This window comes from Molothrus aeneus, chromosome 5 (assembly GCF_037042795.1).
Source record: "Molothrus aeneus isolate 106 chromosome 5, BPBGC_Maene_1.0, whole genome shotgun sequence".
In the NCBI taxonomy this organism is placed as follows: domain Eukaryota; kingdom Metazoa; phylum Chordata; class Aves; order Passeriformes; family Icteridae; genus Molothrus; species Molothrus aeneus.
Genome location: NC_089650.1, coordinates 25,211,680 through 25,235,698, shown reverse-complemented (window position 1 = coordinate 25,235,698; position 24,019 = coordinate 25,211,680). Strand labels below are relative to the sequence as shown.

Below are 24,019 nucleotides of genomic sequence, written 5' to 3'. Positions count from 1 at the left end.
CATACCAAACCCCAAGTATTTGACATAATGGATACTTTCAGCCTGCTTGCCATGTGCAAATAGAGCCTTCCTGGAGCTGAGATCGCAGAGTGAGACCCCCCAGCTCACCTGTGGCAGTCACCGGTGTGGGGGTCACAGCTGCGGGCGCAGTCGCAGGGCCGGCAGCCATAGGGCCCGAAGCCCCAGTAGCCAGGCAGGCAGTGGTCACAGCGGGGCCCTGCCACGCCGGGCTTGCAGGGACAGTCCCCGGTGCTGGGGTCACAGAAGGTGCCGGGGCCCAGAGGCAGCACAGCCGATCCCACAGGGTGGCAGGAGCAAGCTGCAGGGGAGGGATACCGTGAGGGACAGAGCATCTGTGAGTGCACAACCTCTGCATCACAGAGGTGCAGGAGATGTCTACAAAACCACCTCTCTGCCGAGGGACACCTCTGGGGCTTCTGGGCTTTTTTATCCCTCACCCATACAAATCTGAGCGGAGTCTCCCTTTGGAATCTGTAGAATTTTAAGTTTTGTGAGCTAGTTTTTAATTAGTCAGCCTACCCTGGTGTTATGTTTTGCCAAACAGGCCTTTATTACTTTCCTTGCAGCATCTGGATTCTAGTCCGGCCGAGTACCCAGGGATGTGCCTGCCTCACTGTGATGTTTGAGCAGCTGCGGGTGCTTCATTGAAAAATGAATCAGAGCATAATTGCCTTTTGAAATAATAACTACTGCCATGCATCCAGGAGGTTAAAAAACCCCTCAGTCATTTTAATTAAAGTGAAGGCTGAGCAAAAAGTACCCCTCTGTCTCTGTCTGATTTTTAAAACCATCAAATAAAAACATTAGGAAAAAAAGAATGAGGGAACTGACAGCTCAGAGATAGGCTTTTGCATATTCTCCAGGACACGGGTTTGCAGAATGCACATCAGAAATGCCAGCTGCTCTCTTTTCTCCCTCACAGCCTCCTGCATCAGAACAATGCACTAGAACTGTGCTGAGACATACTGGGTTCTCAGAAAAGATGCCCTAAAATAGGTGATGTGAAGCTTTCCTTACCTACTCCTTAGGGTTTTTTTTTTAACATAAGCATAATTTATGTCTGTTACAAGGCTACTTTCCCCCCAAGACGTTAATGTTTTCAAAGAACAGAAATGCAGCTATCAAAAGCATGAGCCAAACCTCTGACCATGTGGCCAGGTCAGCAGGTGATGCTGTGGCCTGCAGGACCAGTAAGTGGGTGACGTGTGCTATTCTTCCCTCAGCGTTTGTACCAGGACATGGTACGGTCAGCCTTACACTTTATGGCAAAAAATTCCCTGCTGAAACGCCTTTGCCCAAAGTGTCATTTACATAAAATTGAGTTTCCTGAGAAAATTATACCTGTAGGGAATATTTTCACTAAATTCTAATACCAATCTTTCTATTTTGCAACTCTGAAGGCAATAGAGCTGGAAAGCCATTACAGGCAACATATTTCTTTCTCTTAAAATACTTATTGCTGCACACATACATTTAATTTTGCTCTGACAACATTTTTGTGGTTTCAGAAATCTGACATACCTGGAGTATAGTTTCAAAATATTAAAAGATAGATTAATATTGGCAGTTAACTTAGAGGCGACTATGATTCCAACATCTTTGCCAAAGTAATCCCCAAATTTCCCCCACCCTTTCCACTCGCAAACAAATATAATTATATAAAATTAAAAGATTAGAAAGGCTCTCCACAAACTGCGTAAGTAGCTGCAGGCACTGAACTCTGGTACCTTTAATAGCATAGTTTTCAACAGCGTGCACTGCAACTTGCATACCTTTCTCCTGAAGTCTGTGAAGTGTTTTACACCTGATACATACAGCCAAATGCTCTATTTTCCTACTAGATGAGGAGGGTATTTCTGGCATTCCTCAGGCCCTTCAGGGGAAATATCAGGCACTTAAGGCTCTTCTATTCTCCTCCAGTTAATGAGATAAACCCACTGCTCAGCCAGAGATTTGGTCCTGTTTTGGTCAGGTTTCAGCTGAATTTTACATACAACCTCATTGGGGTGGGAGCTTTTATGTTTTAGACAATTCTTTTAGACACTTTTTTTTTCCTAATGTAAAGTTTAACATCAGTGGCAACACTACAACACTACAGTGAAGCAAGAATATTAAATTTACAAAAGCTATTATGAAAAAGAGCAGCAAACTCATAAGTAATTAAAAAGACAATTAAAAATGAGAATGGCTGGCTATACTTTTTAATAAAAGCCACAAAGAGATGTGTTGTAAAAGCTGGTAATTTCCAACAGGCCTGAATATCCACTTCCATGGATCCCATTCTTCCTGGCTGCTCCTGAATGAGCCACCAAGGTGTCAATCTGCTTTCCAATGGTGGCTGGCAAATTGAAGGTTTTTGTTCTTGGATCTTGGGTGAAGGCCCAAGATGACACTAAAGGGCATTAATCTGAATGGTTTAGGGGGCAAATTTCCAACATAGTAAATGTTTGTGAGGGGCTGCAGTGGGAAGTTGTTGAGCAATGCAGACATAAAGTGAAGCCCATCGCTATGCACCAAGCACAGAAATGAGGCTCTAGAGCTCAGATGTGAGCATGCTATACACATTTGAAAGAAATGTATGGAAAAAGGATGGAGTGCTTCCATACTATGGCAAGGGCAGGAAGGAAAAGATTGCAGGACTGATTATACAATGTTTGAAATCTGGAGCTATTGGTCCCTCATGGGCAGCCATGTTGTGTTGGTTTTAGACACCATTTTTCTCTTTCCACACAATCTGCACCTCACTGTAGCACAGGTAGTAGGAGTCCCCCATCCAGGAAGGTGAGAGGAGCAGCTGAGCAGCAGAGAAAGTAGCCACAGGCAGTGTTGGATGGCATTTGATTGTGGACACACAGGTGCAGAGTGTAAGACTCTCAGGCTGAGGCTTCTGCACAGTGCCTGTCTCATGTGCTGTGGCCACTTCACCAGAGGGGCTGTGAGTCTCTACAGCTAAGGGAGCTCCTGTGAGAGAAGGAATGGCTGGGCCCTAGCCTTGGATCAAGAGAAACCTTCCACAAGCTTGATCCTTTTCCTTTTTTTTTTGATTTGTAAGCAGCATTGCTAAAAATGCCAATTTACCAGCCAGTACTACATAACAGTATTCTGCATGTGACTTCCATGCACAGATGAATTAACAACTGCTTGTCCTGGCATTGCATGTGCTGACTGGGATGGAAAATCAGTGAGTGGGATGCCAGCAGAACTGGATTTCCCTGCCCTGGATTGGTGATACTGTTGTGGTTTCCTTGGTTACCAGCTAACCTTTGGAAATGACAAATATTTACCTTCAAAACCCTACAGTTGAAAAGCAAAATAAACTTGGCAATTATAAAACTCGATTTTATTGCCTGCAATTGTACTGTAGCCAAGGCTTAAAAACTCATGAGGATGGAAAGAAAAGGACTCATAGGTATGACAGGGGGAAAAAGTCTTCAGATTGGTGTTTTAAATATCAGAATGTTTCATTTTATCAGATACACTCCTACTCCTGAGCAAATATTATATACACTCTTTGCCTACAAGAATCTTTAAAGTATCCTTAAAGATTATGGCTTAACAACTCCTTTATTTACTTAGACCTAGGTATTTTTAAATTTTCAATGGTTGAACAATAATGGTGTCTTGAGCCAGAAACAAGCAGGCAGTGCCATGGCCTTCCCACGAAAGAATAATAGGGCTCCACGCACGTCCCTTGTTATTGCAGACCATGGCATGGTGCTTGGAAATGTTCCAGGCATAGGCTGTAATTGATCTTAACTAATTTAATTTAACAGTCATTAGTCATTTTCTACGGCACTGCTGCTGCCATCTCCCCTGTGAGATGCTGAGTCCCTGGGTGCAGGGAGCATTCCTGGCAGGAGGAGACCAGAAGTGAAGAGGTGAAAGGGTCTTAGGGAGGAGTGCTTTTGTGAGGGTTTGAAAATCCCAGAGAGAAATCATCTGGGAGTTTGTAGTAACAGGGTCTCTGAAAAGAAAGCATTCAGATAATCCCTATATTTGTGGAGTTCAGTTTGTGCTAGGAAAAGTTGTCTTCCTCAGATACTTGAGGGAGTATCATGCTTTGCAATTCATAAATGCAGAAAGAAAAAGAGTGATGAAGTAGATGTACTTGATGAAGAAGGTAAATAAATGTAAACTTTTTCTCACTATACTCAAGAGTATCTTTCAGTTCTTGTTAAGTATATGTTATCTTTGGCTTTTAAATACCAAAGTTCATGAGTATCTAGTGGTCCATAAAGCTGGATTGTTGCATTAAAGAGTAATGGAGGCAACACTTTTTTTTTTAATGTGGAAAGTGGAATGCCATGGGCCAGAGATTCAGAGATGAATGCAGAAAGCCAAGAGAACCAAGCACTGGCATATATCAACAAAAATACCCATTAATCATCTAACATCCACAGCTTCATCTGGCTCATGAAGGTGAGGAGAAACTTTTTAATCAAGAACCCTGGAATTTGGGTAACACACAGTTAATGATGTGATGTACTGCCTGACTTCATTAACAATGGTCTAACTTGCACACAGGCGCGTGCCTGTAGCCTTCCCTCTGAGCTGGGGCTGCTTTGCAGCAATATGTCCTGAGACCTCTTGTTTCCATCTGGCTTTGCAAGGAAGGAAAAGCCACTCAGTGCTGGCCAGCCCGGGAGGTGCTATTTGACTTCTTCTTGGACCCTGCAAACAGCCACAGATTATGGACTGGGCAGTCTGGCACAAAGACAAGCTTCATGAAACTCCCCTCCCTCAATGGACTGAATGAGGTGACAAAGGAGATAGAGCCACTGCTTTTACTGCTTCCAAAATAAAGGGTGGTGTCTTTAGGTAGCCAGAAAACCACACTCAGCTCAGGGCCAAAGCTTCACTTGCCTCAGAAAAGTGCATAATCTCTGATGGGAGCTGGCTTGTAAAGAATATCAGGAATTACAACCCCAGCAAAGGTACCAAAAGCACAGAACAATGATGCTTCAGAGCTTGAAGGTCCCATGCAACATTTATTTCAGTCTTCTGTCATGCATTACCTACCAGCAGTCAATTAATACTATTTGTTCTTTCTTAATCAGCAAGGATGAATCCACGAGTTAGAAAAAACCATATAGCCTCTGCTCTGTGTGTAAATGCAAGACTTAAGCCTGTTTTCTTCCTAATGAGACTCCAAAACAAAAGTTCATTGCCTAAGTTCTGGCTATAATTAAGGAGGGAAAGTATCTGATATTACAGAGGAGATTTAGAACTTTGATGTATACAAGTCGGTAATGAAACTTTTTAAAGTCATTAAATTCACTGTTTAAAAAAATCATTGTGTACATACTACAGCAGTGAAGTAATTATTTACATAAGCAATGAGCTGTGGTCAATTCCATTTCCATAAAGAGAACTAGGGCTGTAAAACAGGCAGTTCAGCTGTTGCTGCCCCTCCTCGCAATGAGTGAAAGCTGGAGAGGAGGAGGACCTCTGCAACAGACTGCCAGGAATCTCATGAGGATAATATGCAGCAAGGGAGCAGGACAAAAGCAGCTGTTCCCAGCCTGGGGTGCAGCTCCTCACTGCAGGAGGGTTTCCTCTTCCTTTACATGCAGGTACTTCTCCTTGAGAGGAGAGAGACGTGCTCAGTGTCTCCTCAAAAGACACAGGCAGGGTGTCAGTTGGATTTCTTTCTGTCACTTGTGAAGGTCCCCCCTCATAGCAGGTGAGTCAGCGAGGAGAAATGTTGTGAAGCCAGTGGGTGGCTGTAGGCTCAGAGAGGAGGGCATGCCTGCACCCTGGATTTAGCTGACCATAAAATGTTCTCAGCATAATTTGGGGATCTGGAGTCCCCCATCGTGAGTCACCATCCTCACAGTGGTCCTTGGGGAGTGTGGCTTTTGGATTGCTTCTTTGCTTGGGAAAGATTTAATTTCACATGTGCCTGAATCATTTGTTTTAGTCTTGCCTCCTCAGTGTCCCACCTTCCAGAATATCAGTTATCAGACAGTGTTCCTGTCTGTCCTTCCATACCCACCTGCTGCTGGGAACATGAACTGGTGGGCGATGCTATTTATCAGCTGCACCCCTGCTGGCTGAGGAACCCCATTCTGAGGTTGCAAACAAGGAGAACATGAAAACAAGATGCAGCTTTTCCTCTCCAAAAATAGCAATAGGAGAAAGTAAATTAATCATCTCTTTTCCCCTCCCCTCAGGCTACAGGGATCCTTGGGACAGATTTGTCAACAGCATCTGTAGATTTTCACCCTGCAAATATCACCGCTGCTTTTTGCAAGCAGTATCGCAAAGAGGATTCAAAGAGCTCCCAGTCCTTCAGTGAAGCAAGAAGATTGCTCCAAGGAAGGGCAAGAAGATCTCACCTTTGGTTTGACCCTTTCCCCCTTGAGAAGCCCTTCAGCAGTACGTGGCTGCTGACTTACGTTTGCAGGCGTCTGGGGCAGAGAAGGGCCTCCTGAGGTCACGGTAGAAGCCCAGCTTGCAGTGCTGGCAGTGCTGCCCTTCCGTGTTGTGCTGGCAGTTGTCACAGACGCCGCCGCTGCGATTGCCCGACGCCAGCCACGCAGCCATGTCAAAATGACAAGTGTCGGCGTGCCCGTTGCACTTGCATGCTGAGGCAAAGCCAAAGGGAACAGAAAAACTCATTAAGGCTGTGAAAGATACTGGTTTATAGAAAAGAGACACAAAAACTCAAAATCACGTTTTGGAACAGGGACTTGGCCTATGAACCTGTTATTCATTTGAATGCCTGAAGTAGCACTACATTTTCATCTACACTTCCCAACCTCTGGAGATAACGTTTAAGAAAAAGTATTTTCTTTAATTCTTTTATTTCCAATACAGGTTTTCCAGTACAAGGACAGCCACAGGTGGTCAGGCCAGAACAGAGAGACCCATATTTACCGGTCCTGCTGAGGAAGGATCCTTCCCTCCCAGCTTTAGAAATCAGCACTGCCCTATACAACATCTGCCATGAGGGTGCTGTCAGGATATTCCCCCACAGCTGAGGGAGGAAAAAGGCAGGTGGAGGATAGGTGTGTGAGAGAGTACAAGCATCCTCCTTACCCTGTGCTGGCAGTGGAGGAAGTCTGCATGCCCACACAACTGAAGTCAAGGGTCAAGTGAGACCTGTTCCAATGCCTGCTCATCAAATGCTGCTGGTGTGAGTAGGAATTCACTGTCGTTCCCTCAGGGATCATCCATACTCCAGTGAGCATGACCATAGCCCACACTGGCAGGCTGATGGTTGCTTATGTATGGATAGCACTGTAGCCAGAGCAGGATGGCACTCAGCAGGCCTGCAAGCCTTCCTGGGGTGGCGTGGAGAGTCCTCAGCACCTTTCTGCCTAGACTGCTGCTCTTACTGAAGCACATGGCTCCATGACCTCTGCATTCCCCTGCTTGCAGCACTCTCCCTAGGCATCCCCCCTGGCACTGCAGAACTGATCTACAAACCTCCAGAGCCCATGGCTGCTCCTGCCCTCAGTGCTCAGGGGTGAGCAGAGCCCACACCCAGCAGCAGAAAGTCATACCTCCTGCAAAGGTGTTTGTCGGTGGTGTCCATGGATAGGACAAATCTGGCCCCTTGTCAGCTCCAAGGTACCCTGGTAGGCTGCAGACTGCCCACAGCAGCAGACCTTTCCCCCAAGAGATGCACTTGGGTCCCAGAGAAAGGCCAAACCAACAGACATCGCGGTCTGGTGAGGATTGCCAAGTGAGGGGCTGTGCAAACAGGGCTGTCCTGGCCACACAAACACATGGTGGGTGCTGGGCAGGGGTGTGGCAGTGCCTCTTCACTGCTGAGCTGCTTGGAAAGCACCTCCCCACCACCTCAGGATGTGCTGCTCTCGGACACACAGGAGAAAGGCATGCATGGAGGAAGCATTTCACTCTGGCAAGGATCTGGAGACACCATTCCTGACTGGCTACTTACACTGACACTCCCTGGGGGCTCCAGTCTTGCCATCAGCAGCCTGCCAAGGCTGGTCGTTGTACAGCGGGGCGCAGTGCTGGCAGTGGGACCCTGCAGTGTTGTGCTTGCACATGCATTTCCCATGGACCTGGTAGGGGAAAGAGAGCAAGGATCACCCACAGCAAAGGTCAGAGTCTCTGGGGCCCAAGCAATGCCCACACACAGGAAATAGCATGCCAGCTACATGCTGTTGCATTGACTAGAAGGAGAGATATAGCATGGTGTCCAGTTCAGCCAGGGGCAAATATTCTGTAGTTACACTTTCAGTTAGGTTAGTATGTGTAGATCTGCATGTCATGGTATTGTACACCATGACATATTACTTTTGGTAATTACTTTGCTAATTAATTACTCATGGTATATTACTTTTTTTTTTTTTTTGAGATCTAAAAATGTCTTTAGCTGTTTCCAGATGCAGCATGAATTTCCAGAAGAGATTTAAAAAAATACCGGGATTCAAAGCACCCTTGAGAAACACTGTAAAACCTTTCTCTTTTTCTCTCTCATAAACATGAATACACCTTTGCAGTACTGCAGGAATAGCACCTACAATCTCAGCACTCAGCTCTGTGTGCCCAGCTATCTCCAGCAAAAATAAGTATGAGAAAAAGGAAAATCAACCCCCTGAAACATAAATATCTACTCATCCTAGGCAGAATTTTTGCCCCACAAAGGAAGAATCAAGGACAGCACAAGGCCCCAAGTGACTGACTATACTCGGACATGTTCATGACAGATAATTTAACAGCTAGACAGCCCAGTGTACAGGGGTAATTAGAGATGAAAAGCCAGCACAGCACACTTGGTGCCAGCTGCCCTGTCAGTCGCTGGCATTACTCACCCTGTTGGCAAATGCAAAGAAAACAGGATGTGGCTAGAGGGCACGAGCAGCCGGCAGTGCCTGGATGCAACAAGATCAAGATCTGCAGCAGCATGGCTCTGCTGGCAAGAATGAAGGCCCTGCCTTTTCCCATGGAGCATGGCAGGTAGCTGCCTACTGTAGCTATTTTGATATGTGCCTGTGTTTGCAGCTTTGCTCCACATTTTGCTTTTAAATGCAGAGTTCAGCTTCTCCTGCTGCTCGTGATCGAGCCAGGGGCCCCAGTCTGCGCTGCCAGCGTGGCCCTGTGCTCATGCCACAAGCTGGCCATAAAACCAACGGAGCTGCACCAGCTGCTGCTGCTTTTGGCATTGAGGGGAGCACAGGGCGGCTGGGGCACCTGGTGATCCAGCCTGGAGCTAGGCATGGCTTTAATTGCTACTGGAAATTCTGCCTTCCACAGAGTTTAACTTTGGTTTTACAAGTGTGCTGTCCCTAACTGCATCACTTGCTGTTGAGACTGCCACACAAAAAGGTTCCTGTGAAAAGCCTGAAGAGTAAACAAAACAGAAGAGGACCTTGAACATGTTGTAAACAGCTCCTGCTCATTACATAGGTGCACACACACCTCACACACTCCTGGCTTATGGTGACTTTCTGATTTATTCATTTGAATAGATTAATTAATTTATTTCAGCTGCTATCTTACAGGAGTCAAATGTAACCAGGACAGATAAAATTTCAAAACTGACCTGAAAAGTCCTTCCAAGAGTTTTAAGCAGAAATGAAAATAGCAAGATCTTTCAAAAACTTCTTGAATTCATTCCTGTCCCTTTAAAATGTCAGATCATCAAAAAATACAAACAGCAGCTGTGCTTTGGAAGCAATGGATAGGTACGGATGGAGTCAGAATGCACGAGCATCTAAGCTAAAGTGAAAATACTAAGCTAACATTGTTTTTTGTGCTATCTGGCCTTATCACAGGTATTAGTTAGTTTCACTGCAGATACTACTTGGTCTGCCTGGTTTACTGTATTGATATAAGCTTAAATGTGTGCTAATGTCTGAAAAGAATGAGAAGTAAACATAGAAAAGAAACAACAAACTTGTGGAGAGTATATCTAGTTCTCAAAGTGTGTTTTGTGTTTTCATATTTTCATTTTTGCTACAACCAACAAAATGTTCTTCAAGCTTTCAGATACCCCCCTTTCCTAAATTACCACTCACCAATAAATTTCTATCTCATATTTTTTAGGCAAGGTGCACACACAAACCAGTCTTACAGAATATCTTCACACATATTTAAAACCTGCATGGAAACAGAAGATGACTGAACTTATACTGGTCATCTTCTGGTGGTTTTGATGGTGTCCTAACTCTTTGATGCCACTTTTGGTAGGAGTTTCTTGCAAGACCTTTGGCCATTGAGTGGTTAGGGCTAGACATACTAGCCTGAACCACATATGTGGCCAAAGACATCCTCCAGAAACCCTTCCTCACAGGACTGTCCCAGCTGTAAGGGTAGAGGGACCCACCAGACCCAGGACACACATGATCAAGAAGGGAAGGTGACTGTAAGGAGTCAGAGGGTGCCATGGTCAAAACCAGAGGGTCCTTTGGTGCTTTTGCAATTATGATGCCAAAGTGAGAAGGACATGGGAGAAGAATTGCAATTGAAATTGTCTCAGACATGGGGACACTTGTGATTACTGTGGGGATGTGTGCTCCCCCTTTCTGAGCCTACAGCCTGGAGTCTCACCCTCCAAATTCAGTTTGCTCCTTGCCAAAGCCACACAAAGAATCAGTGGGGACTCAATCAATCATCCAGAGGCTGCTCAGCATTAATAATCCAAAAACTCATCTAAAACTCAGCAGCCCCTCAGAAACCCTCAAAGGATAAAGCATCCCAAGACACCAGCAGACAGCAAGGCAAAATGCCTCACCAAGGAGCTTTCATGGCTCTAAAGAGCAAGAGCTTGGATTTTCTGAAAGCCCAAGTACTGTAGAATAGAACATTGCTGCATTGCTGAAATAAAGGAAGGTGGGTGAAAACAAAACAGAATAGGATGGGTATTCCAAGAATCTCTGTGCCACCATTAATTTGGCATGCAGAGCTAATAAATAAACCACTGAATAGCTGTGCACCAACATATTAATATTAATCTGTATGCGAACTCTAAGGAAAGAAGTTGTATGTAATTAAAAAACTGTTGCAGCAATGGAAGACTTGTGGTCTCTCACACTGTGGCTGCAAAAGAGCCAAGTTGGAGATGATGCAAATCAAGCAGCTGGTGTTTATCTAGATAGACTCAGAGGCAGAGCACGGCATGACACTCCTGGTATTGATTGCTTGTAAAGGTGCCATGCACCTGGGCAAAAGGAAACAAATGGTCTGTCTGGAAAGCTTAAAAAATAACAGAGTAGCAAAATTCTGCTGTCTGTGCAAAGGCAAGCACAGGACCAGCACAGAGGCCCATGGGCTTGGGCTCCTGCCCGAGTGGGTGCTGTCCAGCTGGGCCAGGAGGAACATGTTCCCCATTCTTATCCTAAGGGTGCTGCCTTGCAGTTTCCTTTCCTCAGGGTTTATCACAACCTGCCTCCATCAGCTGCTCCCTCCCAAGTGCAGATCCCTCTGTGGATGCCACATGCCCTCTGCTCACCTGGGCAGGGCCTGCCATGGCTGCTCAGTAGCCCAGCCTGCAATGCACACTGCAAACCTGTGTGTCCCTGCTTGCTGCAGGGCTGGGCATCCATAATCTCAGTGGGATTCCTATTTGGGTGAACGCCTGCAGAGGCCTGGCAGATGCAATGGCCTGGCTGACCCCGCTTCTGCATCAGAAGCAGCTACCCAGACCCCAAACTTTGGGAGTAAGCTTTGGAAAAGGCAGCAGGTTTCCCAATTTGGACACTGCTGTGCCTTTACAGCACTGCTACTTAAATGGGCTGAGAAAACTTTGCCTCTCCAAGGTCCCCTCATGTTTCATAGTGGCCCCAACCCCTCTCAGCCAGGTGGAGTGTGGGGTGCAGACCCACTGAGGAAGAAGCTAAAGGGGCAGTCAAACCGAGGGAGGAGAGGAAAACAGTCCTTAGTAGCTTGCTTCTCAGGGCAACCATTTAGTTAGTACCTTCTTTTCCATATTCCTTTTTCACAGAAGTTTAATGAAAAGTCAGACCTAAGTGATTCAAAAACCTTGCCCCAGGCTGATGTATTTGTTCTCTTAAAATAGCATTACAATTGCTACCACCCAAAACAGCTCTGCATTGAAATGTCTCTCCAACCTAGCTTTATCCCACTGAAGAAAATATCTTCTTTCTTTTACATAATTCCAGCATGACAGCAAACATTTTTATGCATTGGAAACAACAAAAAAGGTGGATACTAGCAAGCCCTTTCTTGCAGCCCATAGGTAGACATGTATTTTTTTTAGTAATAAAGAAATCCTATGAGAGCTAGAAATATGAGAAAGGTCAAGAAGGGGTAATACAAGGAAAAGTGGCAGCAGGTGAAAAACAGCCAACAGACTGTCTACACTGGACAAAATTAATGTCTCTAGGAGCTGTAGGAGGGCCACTTGCGAGACTGGTCTGCCATGCAAATACCCTGTCATGCCACAGAGCAGCTGGGAGACGGGGCTGAGAAACCAGCCCAGCAGCTCTGCTGGGACACAAGGTAGACTGGGAAAATGACATACCTGGCCTTCAGGATTTCTCCAGCATCTCAGCACCTTTCTGAAGGCAGAATCTCAGAGTCTGATCCCTGTGCATTAACAGGGGGAAAAGCACATATTTTCTTCCCTTTTCATTCACCTCAGCTTATAGCTAGCTGTAAGGCATACTCACTAGGGTCATTATGGAGCATCACTAAGTACACAAACACAATTGCCAGTATGTCTCACTCCTTTAAGCATTCACACGGCTCCTGACTCATTTAAGCAGCAAGGCCTTCCTATAACATTTTTCATTTTGTCATGGGGTCTTTATTTCCCAGTTCACTTTCACACTGTTCCCCTTCTTAGCTTGACAGCCCAGTCGCAACGTCAGTCATTGGAGGGCACAATGCAAAGAGTGTTACAAAAGTTGCCTTCTGTAAGATAAACGAGCGACTGATTTCTCTATACAAAGACAGTTGCTAGGGCATGCTTCCTTCCAGAGCCTTTTGTTGCCAAATTATAACCTTCCAGCGCTTCCTTTCACATTGCAAATACATAGGGCTTTTTCTTTAGTTGAATCCTATAAAATCCTTTTCCCCATATTTATCATGTTCCAAAATGTTAGGCAGTAACAAAGACTGCTGCACTGAGGGAAAAATGCTTTCAGTCACCTGTTATAAATTGATTTATATTATAAGAATTCACCCACTATATGGAGTCCAACACAAATGCACACTAAAAGAAAATCAATGTCCCAAAGACCTGATAGCATAAACAGTCTAAATAGCTGGGAGGGGCAACTGCTTTTAATAGAATTTCCTTTTTGGAACTGTTAAAACTGTATTTTTTCTCTCTCTCTCTCATTTGGTTTTTTTTTTTTAGCTTTCATGGAAGATGGGCATGATTCTAGCCTAAGGGAAAATGGCAGCATTCACACTGAGTCTCTAACCATAGCTTTTAAACTGTGTTGTGCTTCAACTGCTGTGCCAGTTTTAGAACCGATGCCTACCAGTGGCTGTCAGCACATGGAGAGGTATTCTTTTCCCAAAGCACCAGACAACCAAATTTATGCATGAGAAAATTCTCATATCCTATCTTGTTCTTGTGAAAGAATACAAAGCTTGTTGTCCAGGGTGTGGGGGCTGTGCAGTAGGGTTTTTTTAAATTCCTTGTACAATAGGCTTCTGTCAGCGTTGCTCTGGAAGACCTTGAACATCTTTTGATGTCAGTAGCATGATAACAATTTATAACAGCCACTGGGTTGGCCACATGGGAAGTGGGGGGAAATATTCACCCTGCCTAACTACACAAAAGTGCTTTAGCAGAGTATCTTGGTCCACCCACGATCCCAACCTTCATAACTATGGAAGAAGCTTGGAGAGATCAGCTGGCTAAGCTGCAGGAATCTGCATTCAGGGAGGTCCAAGGAGTCTCTAAGATGGATGAACTCCATCTCTCACCTTGAGACAGAACTGCAGAACCCAGGTGAGGTACCTCTGGGTTTGCTTTCCCCACTTTGGATTCCTGAATTGCAAAATGCTACTTATCTCCAGGCTTACACAACACTTGCCTCTCCTCTTGCGTGCCACTTGCCACTGCTGCAAGCAGGCCATGGGGATGCTTTAGCTGGTAAGAGGCATGCAGAGCAAGCATGCAGTGCAATGGCTCCATGTGCAGAGGTACTGGCAAAGGGCAAGAAGCTCCTGTGCCACAGATCAGAGGAAAAAACAGTTTTCTTATGTCCACTGAAGATCAGGAGGGATCTCCTATTTATGTAAACTCATTTGTTTGCTCATATTTGTGGTTTGCCATGTAATGCAGTTCAAGAAGTGATCAGCTGCTTAGCATGGTATGGTAGGAGTTCTGTACATGCATATCTCCTCCTGGGTATGCACTGGGCTTTTGCTGATGAGATTTGAGTAGTGACCTTTTGAATAAATTTAGGAGAAGTAGGAAAGAGAGAAAGTGTATCTGTATCAACCTGACAGTTGCCTGTTGCACACAAGTGTCCAACAAGGGACAGACAGGATCATACTACCCATGAGGAGCAGCCCTTGCCATCCCAGGCAGACAGGTCTTCTCTGGGGAGCTCATGGAAATACACCTTCTGCTAGAGCAGAAGTTCCACCTGTATATTCAGAATTCACCTAAAGGCTGACATGGCACTTCTGACACTCAAACAAAACCAGAGTTTTCCTGCACAAGTTCCATTCTCTTTTAGGAAAAGGGTAGGTGGGCGAATTGCCAGGAGGAGAGGAGCATCATGGAGAGTTTTGCAGCTAGACGGTGATGACGGGACAGAAACAAATCTCCTACCAGACTCTGTCAAGTTGAACTTTGCTTTGACTTGGCTCAGACAGATTGCAGACAGAGGTTTCCCCACCCCAGAAAATGAAGTTAGAGCTGCTTCTGCCAGGGTAGAAGGAGCCCCCCTTTGTTCCACCCTGTTTGCATCCCAAGCCCACACGCTGAGGGTGTTCCAGGTAATATTATCTCATGGCCAAGTGGACTTGTGGCCTCACTTCAGCCACTCACAATATTTACCTTCAAAACCATCACTTTCTCAACAAAATTGCCAAGATCTCAAGAAAAAAATACATCCAGTGGGAGGAATCCTGTGGCAGCAAGCTGGGCCCATGCCCCAAGCTTACCATCCTGGCCCCTTGGGTCAGGATCCTGCATCAAACCTGCCAGAGCAGCAGCCCCCAGCATTCTCACATACCCACACTCTGTTGTCAGACTGTCTCTGGGTGAGGTGGCTGAAATGCTTCTGCTCACTCTGTGAGATCTGACTGAGACCTGGCAGCTGTGCCCAGTGCTGCTGGGATTCCCCAGCTTACTGCCCAGAGCAGCCCAAGAGAAAGATAAATATATCACATCTGTGTCTTCTGCTGGCCAGGCAGGGACTGAAACTAAGGCTGCAGTTAGGATTTTGCCTATAGGCTGAGAACAAGTGGGGGGTTAAGAAAACTGCCACAAAGATTTTTTGGAAAAGTTGTTTGGTTTTTTATTAAACAATCTTAAACAAGCTTCAATTTCGATGTTAACTCTAACTTAGAGCATATTCTTCAGGAGTGCTCTTGTCTAAACAAGCATAAAAACAGAGCCAGATTTTATAATTGTATTGTGAAATGATACAGTGCTTCCCTGCTTCTGTTGTCCTCAGTTTTACACTGATGGTTCTGATAAAACCCTTGGTAGGTAGAGGTTCATAAAGACTACTGAAATCTCCATCAACCTCTTGAATGACTGGTCATAATTCTTCAGATTTATGTTTTCTGTGAGTTTTTTATGTGAAATGTATAAAAATGCTCCCTCTCTGAAATCCTACTCTCTTTTCAGAAGTTTTTTCACTTCTACCACCTAAACAGCCATGGACATCGCAATCTTTTGTCCCTTTTCTTTTCATTCACATGTGTGATGAATTCTTCCTATCACCTTAAATAGTTCTCTCTTCCAATCTTGATGCAATGCACTGGCAAACCCCAGGCTGGGTTGCAGGAGGTGGGTGCCACTGCAGTCCCCAAACAGCAGTAGCCTCATGCCACAGGAGCCAGGCATGGACTAGGCTCAGCCAAAACTGCCCCAGCTCTATGATGGAAGAGGTGGTATTGGGAGAGAAAAGCTCTTACCACACCTTGACCTGCCCTGCAAACCATGGGGCTATGTCACCCCTACACTGGCACAGCCCTCACGGGACATGCAGGAGGGGGGGTAAGTAAAGCACATTATGACACAGCAAAATGAGTCAGCCTCACTGCAGAAACGTCACCTTTGGGACTCCTGCCACATGAACATTTATAACCAGAGTTGAATTTCCCCCTCGGGGCCAGCACAGGGGTTTGTTGCTATTTCTTGCTCTGTTTTCAGTGTGATTTTGGCACTTGCTTCCTTCTCCCAGCCCTGCCTGTTACCTGCACACTATGGTTGCCACAGCCTGTAGCTGTACTGGAGGCTTATTTGGCTGCAGGCTCTGTTACAACTCTCAGTGGTGCTCCAGGGCACGCTCCTATGCAATTGTATCCCACCAAAATAATCCTGAGCAAACAGCTCCTTTCAAAGACTTTCACTCAGGGGACATCTGCAGAAAGCAGAGCAGTGCTACTTGAAACACTCTTATCAATCACAGAGCTGCACGCTTTCAAACTGGTATATTTTCAAGATGTCGCAAGGCTAGCTCTAGTGGAAGGGAAACATCCTGTCTGCTTCATGTCTGAGACTGTAATTAAGTGAAATGAGAGCTCCCCAAAGAGCTGGACTCCTTACCTAGACTAACTGCCTTTTTTTTTTTAGCGATCTTTTTCTGTCTAACATTCAGTACAGTATGTTTGGCTGTTCTGTCTTTCCCTTCTGCTCTTCCTCCAGCAAAGCCAGAGCTTTCAGAGCCAGCCTGGATTAGCAGAAAGGATAAGATGTGCTGGTGGCACCAAGTGTCCCTGGACTGGCTGGGTACATGCATGCCATACCACAGGCATCCAATGTGTTGGCCACTGCTGTGCCTGTCACCTGCCCTATGGGTTAGTGCCTCTTGCTTCCCAGAAGTCTAGGTCTTGGTGGGTCCTTAGGAATTGGAGCTCAGAGCTCTTGTGATGGGAGTCCCCTCAAAACCAGAGCACAGAGTTTTTATCCAGAGAAAGGTATTGCAAAGTGCAATAGAAAGCCCATGAGTGAGAGTCAAAACCCATCTCTGTCCCCTTGGTTCAAGACCCAACCCAATATCCTTGGATCCTCCAGAAGCAATGGTAGTTACGTGATGCCTCGTATCTTCAGGGAAGCTCTCCTCCTTCTTTGTTACCAAAATGCCCTGAATTTTTTTATCCTTTAGATATTGTGTTATTGCAAGTCAGCATTTGGGGAAAGATGGATGTCAGCAATTTAATTATTTTTAAAGATTTACCTGAAATAAATAAACTACTGTGGAGCACCTTTGAAAAGGATGAGAGTCCTACACCAAGACACAAAGGAAGTTCAGCACTTCAGCCCCACATGGAGACCACCCCCTTTGTAAAGACCATTTCTGCTCACTGTGCTTGGAGCTCAGGGCATCAAATGTCAAATATTGATTGCATCCTTGGACCTACACCCTACTCTATATAGTCCCTTACTATTTTCAAAATTCTGCTTTCCTGCAGTGTTTTGTATTGTGAGACATTGTTGAGTGCATGTACTTACCACATGGAAAACGCCAGCCGCCTTGGTGGGCCTGAATCCAGCGACGGGGATGCAGTGGTCAGCGTGGCCATTGCAGAAGCAGCTGCCCTTGACGATGAAGTCGTAGATGGCGTAGTGCAGGGCTGGCGGGGGCTGCGGGGCCGGGCTGGCCGCCAGGCAGGGACAGCCCTGCCGCTGCAGCAGCCGCACCCGCAGGTTGGTGATCTTCAGCTGCGCCTGGGCCTCCGCGCTGTACGGGTCCTCCGCGGCATAGGGCGGCGACAGCGCTCGGAAGATCACCTGGCAGAGAAACACAGCGGTGACGGGGCTGGGAAGATCACCTGGCAGAGAAACACGGTGGGTGAAGCAGAAAGAAGGATGTCAGCCAGCCCCAGGGTGGGCCGTGGGGTCAAATGGCAAAAACAGCATCCTCTGGGAGTGTGCACCAGGCTCTCATGATGTTCTTCCCTCTCTATAAGGAGTGGGAGCAGCAAATCCACTTCCAAATCAGTGCACACAAGGTGACCCCCCATGATCCCTTACATTCCTCTCCACAAGAATAAGGACCTTATGGGTGTCAAGTGACATTTTGCCATTAACTCAAATCAGAGGTGGGTGCCCTGGCCTCGTGGCATGGCCCAGCACAGGGACCAGCACCTTGGTGGGTGATGTGCATGTGAGAAACTCTTCATTAACATTCCCTCTCCCAGAATGGTGTATTTTTTAACCAATATAGATCATATTTCCAAATATTTGGCTCCTATCAGTTCCAGGCTGCTTCCTAGTGGAAAAGTGATTAGGTGTGGCAATTCGTGACAGCAAGCTGATAATCAAGAAAACCAAGATAAGAAAGAAAGGAAAGAGGGGGGGCTTCCAAAGTTTAAACAAATACTTATCATTCATTCTTTATTTTAACTTCAGTCTGATTGAATAGGTAAATATTGGCTCAAGCTGAATATTGAGAGCACTAGATAAAAATAACCAATTTTCTTGAAAAGGCTTATTTTAAAGTTTTTGGTCTAGCTGCATACAGTGAAGAATCAGAAACAGCATATACTTTATATGACTATCACAGATATTAAACAACATATCTCTGACATATATTAGCTATTGGTACATTCAATTTACAGTGACACTTTCAGAATAGCTAAGTAGTTTTTCACTGAACAGTCACCGACAGCTTGATGAACTACAATAATTATAAACAACATTTGATCAAATCACTTGAGTGCTTGAGGGTGTGATGCAGCTAATGCACTACTCCCAGCAGTGAGTTAAAACCTCCTCAAACTACAGTGCTGCCCCACTGAAACCATTCACGCCACCCAAAATGCTGGCCAGCCTCTTGCAGGGGGCAAGGAGGTGACCATTGTTTCCTGCCCAGCGAGAGGCAAGGCACCAACTTGCTGCTGTTGCTATCTGGGATCACAGCCTCCTGCCCCTAAATCCACTCCTTCCATAGAAAGCAGCTGATATGCTTTAGCTGATGAAGGCTTCCCTTTTATTTGACCAGGATCCACAGATCCTGGAAATAATGACCACAGTGCTGCCAGCTGGCCTGCCAGCAGGCTTTGCCTACCAGCTGCTGCCTCCATCAGCCCCATCACTGCTGGCACTGCTCCTGGCTGGGACCTGGCTTTTCTCCAGGGCTGCCTGAACCCAGCCAGAGGAAGCTTTGTGTCAGCCTGGAAGGAGATTTAGCTTTGTTTTGGAGCTGGATGGCGGCAGCACGCTTTTGTGTGCCCTGCCAGCCTGCCAAGCACAGTTGCCACCAGCATGCTGGTGACAGCGGGGCTGGGCCGTGCTGGAGCTGGGCCTTGCACGCTGGCAAACACATCATAGCTGCAGTTCTGCACTGCCCTCCTGCAAACACTCCCTCCCTCCCAAAGGTGTCTGAGCATCTTCTGCCAGAAAGACACAGATAAAGGAGAAGGTTAAGTGGGAGAGGTGGTCAGAGGGCAAGGCTGGTGAGCATGCTCCTTGTGCAGAAGTGTTGAGTCCAATGAGAGGTATTAATAAACAGTAACACACTTCAAAAGAGGTCTTTTCTGCCCTCTCTTTCAGAGATATACTGAATTTTTTCTTCTTTCCTAAAATAAAAATATAAACCAGGTATCAATGGAAACCCAAGTGAACCCCAAATACAAGTCTTGCACCTCAAGCCAAGGCTTGTTATTTACCCAAATTTAGATCAATGCCATTCTGATCACATTTACTTGCTAGTGTTTTTGTGAACACAAGATGCTTTCAGATACGGAAAGAAAATTCCTTGGGAAAAATCCAATCTGAAGACATTGATTTCTTTTTAGTGGACATGACAGAAAATGCTGGGTCAAGAACTTTCAGTAAAAACAAGCATTTTGGGTTTCTTGATATTACATAAATTGCATCTCAGAGAATTCTTTGTTTGTCCTAATTCAGATGAGAACAATTTATGCTAGATGGAGCTGCAGACTTTCCTCTCATGTTTTCAGTTTTCCTTGTTTATCTATCCCTGTTTAATGCATGTGACTGATGTTTGTGGTTCTAGTAAAGACAATCATAGCAAGGAAATCAATAACCCTGAGTGCCTCTGCACTGACAGAGTTAAATCTTGTCTGTGTGGAATTCAGGGGGAGTTGTGCTGCTGATTTCAATGGAGCCAGTATTCCTGCTCAGACCCTAAAATGCTACAAACATTTCTTTTTATGGCTACATGAAAACAGTGATGCTAAACATGAACTCTATCTGTAATTCCCAAGGGCTGCAGGCTCTCAGCTGCTCCCCCCTGGCAGTCCTGTGCTGCTCTGGCTGTGCCCAGCAGCCCTGGCCTGGGGAGCTACACTGTGCCCTGCAGCCCTGTAACAGAGCCTGGTCTCAGTGCTGCCAGCACAGTAAACATCCCCATGCCTCCATCCCAGACCCCAGCAGCCCTGATGTAATGAAATACTAACTGGTCATTATAATATGTAGGGCATCATACAGATAGCAATTTTCTGCTCTGACACAGCAGATTCAGCTGGGATTCTACAAGCCCTCAGACACTACATAAAAAGGATAAGGATGTGTTTCCCAGCAAGATTTTCCTGTTCAGTCATGAACATCACTAATTTATCCCAGCTGGTCTCAGGAGTCTGCACATCACTGGGGCCACAGTGCTCTTACACAGCTATCATGGGTCTGCACCCCTGTGCTTTCCAGCAGCCCAGCCACAAATACACACACAGGCAGTGCCAGATTCCCTGCTTTTACCTCTTCTTGGGCTTTTCCATGCAATTGCCCCAGCAATAGGATGGGCACAGTGTTTCAGCATCCTCTCTGCTAATGAATCATGGTTTGCACAGCAGACTTGACCAGGTTTTCACACCTCTGGTTCTTCTGGCAACTCCCAGCTACAGCAATCTCCTCAACAAAATATTATTCAGTTTTTAGCAGTGTAGAGGAAGTGTGTAGGAAAAATGGAAAAGAACACTTTGTCAACATGTGTGTGCATCTGATGATGTGGTTTTACAAGCCCATTGTCTCCCTGGTGCCACTGTCCAGCCAGGACTCTGTTGGGCAGTGGTCCCCAGACACTCTGCAGGCAGCAAGCCTCAACAGTAAGCACCCCAGGGTGACCAGGCTTCTGTCTTTCCCACTCAAGTCTCCATCTCTGTGTACAAGGCCTTCTATCAAAACCTCAAAACCTGGCATCACAACATTAGGCAGACAATGTGACTTATGCAGTATGATAGCCCCACCTATGATAGCAAAGTGAGGGAGGCCCTGATCTTTACACCAGCAGCTCTGAAATGTATGCACTAATTAAAATATTATATTTTGTAAAACAAGTCAGAAGTAATACATTGAAGCACCCCAGCATTTCTGTGCTTTACATCCATATTATATCCTATCAGAAAGATGATTTTGTTCCCAGTGTTGCTAGCTCACCAAAAATCTTATGATATTTGGGATTCTTCTTAAATACAGTCCCAGGAACTGAATCTTTATCTCAGCTTCCACTTAAAATTAAGTATCTAGCAATAACTTGTGTCACAAACCAGGAGGCAAATAGAACTGCTAAGAAACAAAATATCTAGTCCTTGGGGTAATGTTCCTTCTGTGAGATGTGGAATGATGCAGTTGGATCCCATGTGCTATAAAAGCAACCTTTGCACGAAGCAACATCAATTGAGGAGTGATTTAAAAGGTGCACAGAGATTTTTTGGCATGGTGGTGGTCTCTCTACACAGCCAAACAGGAGCTGAAGTCTGTGGTCTCTGAGTGAGGAATGTCACTGCTGTGCCTCAAGAAGGTTGGGTTCACCTGACCCCCTTAGTGTGATGCATGCTGCTGGCAGGAGGGAGCCCACTCCACTCCCAAGGCAAGCCCACTCCACTCCAAGGGAGCAGGAGTGGCTAAGCTGTCCCACAGTACCTTGCACATGCCATGGAGTAAAAATACTTTGCTCTTCAGCCAGACCATTGCAGCTGTCTGCAGTTTGGTCACATCATTACATAGACAGCCTCTAATAAATTTCCACGGGGTTTCAATTTCCTCATGGGCTGTCATGAGCAACTCTTGCTCTGTTGATTATTTCACAAGTTCTAGTGGCAGAAGAAGCCTGAGCTCCTCACCCTTCTGCAGATGCAGCAATGTAGCCCTGAATATAAATAAAGCAGCAGTCATGGACATGGTGCACTCAAGTAACCACTTGCACCACAATGACCTTGATATATAAACACATAAAGTCCCTTTGCAAGAAGTACCCTAATATGTTTATGTGGGAGAGGCAATAAAAGGACATATTTATATATATCTCCACAGTGGGAAGGAAAATGCAAATGAATGATTCTGACAGCAAGAAAATAAACTGTGAAGTCAAAGTTGCCTGAGGAAGTCAACAAAACCAATGAAAGACTTGCCAGGAGCAAAGGTTTCTCAATGAGTCATGGGTCCACCTCCACTGAATGCAGCTGCTTGGGCCTGGACTTTTGTCAAGATGCAAGCGTCCAGAGCAATGGAATGGGACCCTGTGGGATACAAATGCCTGTGACATTGAAGAGATGTGGGTGATCCACAAAAGTTTCTTCCTCATAGACCTTCAGAAACAGGCACAGGTACAGAGGCTTGCACAGGGTCTTGCAGCTGCTGTGTGTTTGCCTTTCCCTGGGTCCCTGCACCTGGCCAGAGGTGCCATGCTCCAACCTCCAACTGAGAGCCTGCCCTCAGCCAGGAATGAAAAAAGAAAGGATAGAAGACAAATGGATAGAAGACTCAAGAAGCATATACACATGGGAACAAACCAACAAACAGGAACATGGCAAAAATAAAAGCAATAAACAAATATTAAAAACATAACCACATTTTTACTCTGTTGTAAATGAAAACCATGGTGGTAACATTGCATGAAGTGATGTGTGGTTTCTTTCCAAAAGAGACTGATGAACTCTACCCTGTATTGTCTGACCTGAATGCATGAAAATATATCTATAATTACAACAATGACCATCCATATTAGTGATTCATGTAATTAGCTCAGGGGCATTACATAAATTCAGTACTGGCTTATTTGATTTTTGCTGGTAGATTTATCCCTTTCAATGCATTTTACAGGAATAAATAAAAAAAAATATGAATAAAAAGAATGCAAAGTTTGTTGTCTTATCCAGATATACAGCAAAAGAAATGAGGGATGTGCACCATTTTACAAAAGGGTGTATGATGTCCAAGTAAGCGTTTAACAGAAAAGTTAAGGTGTGCACTAGGAGTCTGCAGTGACTCTTGGTATGTAGGCACTAAATAAATGTGTTTAATTGGTCTGTATTCTGGGGCCCTGTGGAATGTCCATGTCACTGGAAGTGATCTGATTTATTTAGTGCCTGGACAAGGTTCTGAAAATGTGGGCAGTAAATGCAGTGGTGGAGCTCTGCCAGCACATCCAGGACCTCAGACCTTTGCCTCCTGAAAAATTTCCCTCAAGCACAAGAAGAATTGAGGTTATGCACTACTTGCCTGCTGCTGGGGCTGAGGTGAAAGTGAGCCCTTATCTCTGACATCCTGGCCCTGGGATTCCCAGCTGTGTGCCCAGCATTGCCTCACATCTGCTTGTGCTCACAGGCCTTGGCTTTCACTTCAAACGATGGCACAAGCTGAGGTAGTCCATGCTCTATCCACTGCATGGTACATCTCTGCCATCCCCCAGCCACTGCCTGCCTGCACCCCAGCCCCTGCACCTCCCTCCAGCCAGCCCAGCCATCCAACAGCCCAGGAACTCTCCTGAAGGCACTACCCAAAGGTGGCAACTGCTTTCAGCCTTGGCTGCTCTTGTCCAGAGAAGCTCAGTAGGGAAATTTTATTGTGGCACTCTCCTGCTCACTAGATGTAAAAGTTATAAGTAGTCAATTCTCTTGGTAAACATTATGGAAAGACCCCAGGGAGCAATTTCATTTCTAGAAATGGGTAACTAAA

General features: G+C 45.6%; 1 protein-coding gene across 2 annotated transcripts in view; it reads right to left on the bottom strand.

Annotated features, from left to right (window-relative positions):
* NTN4 (netrin 4) overlaps window positions 1-24,019 on the bottom strand; it is a 47,783-nt gene that overhangs the window by 9,140 nt on the left and 14,624 nt on the right. For both annotated transcript variants that reach the window (XM_066550299.1, XM_066550300.1), the window contains exons 3-6: window positions 17,612-17,890; window positions 7,931-8,057; window positions 6,420-6,608; window positions 109-319 (exon numbers count right to left, since the gene is read on the bottom strand). In XM_066550299.1, the coding sequence (XP_066406396.1) occupies window positions 109-319; window positions 6,420-6,608; window positions 7,931-8,057; window positions 17,612-17,890 (806 nt within the window). The remainder of the gene's footprint in view (window positions 1-108; window positions 320-6,419; window positions 6,609-7,930; window positions 8,058-17,611; window positions 17,891-24,019) is intronic.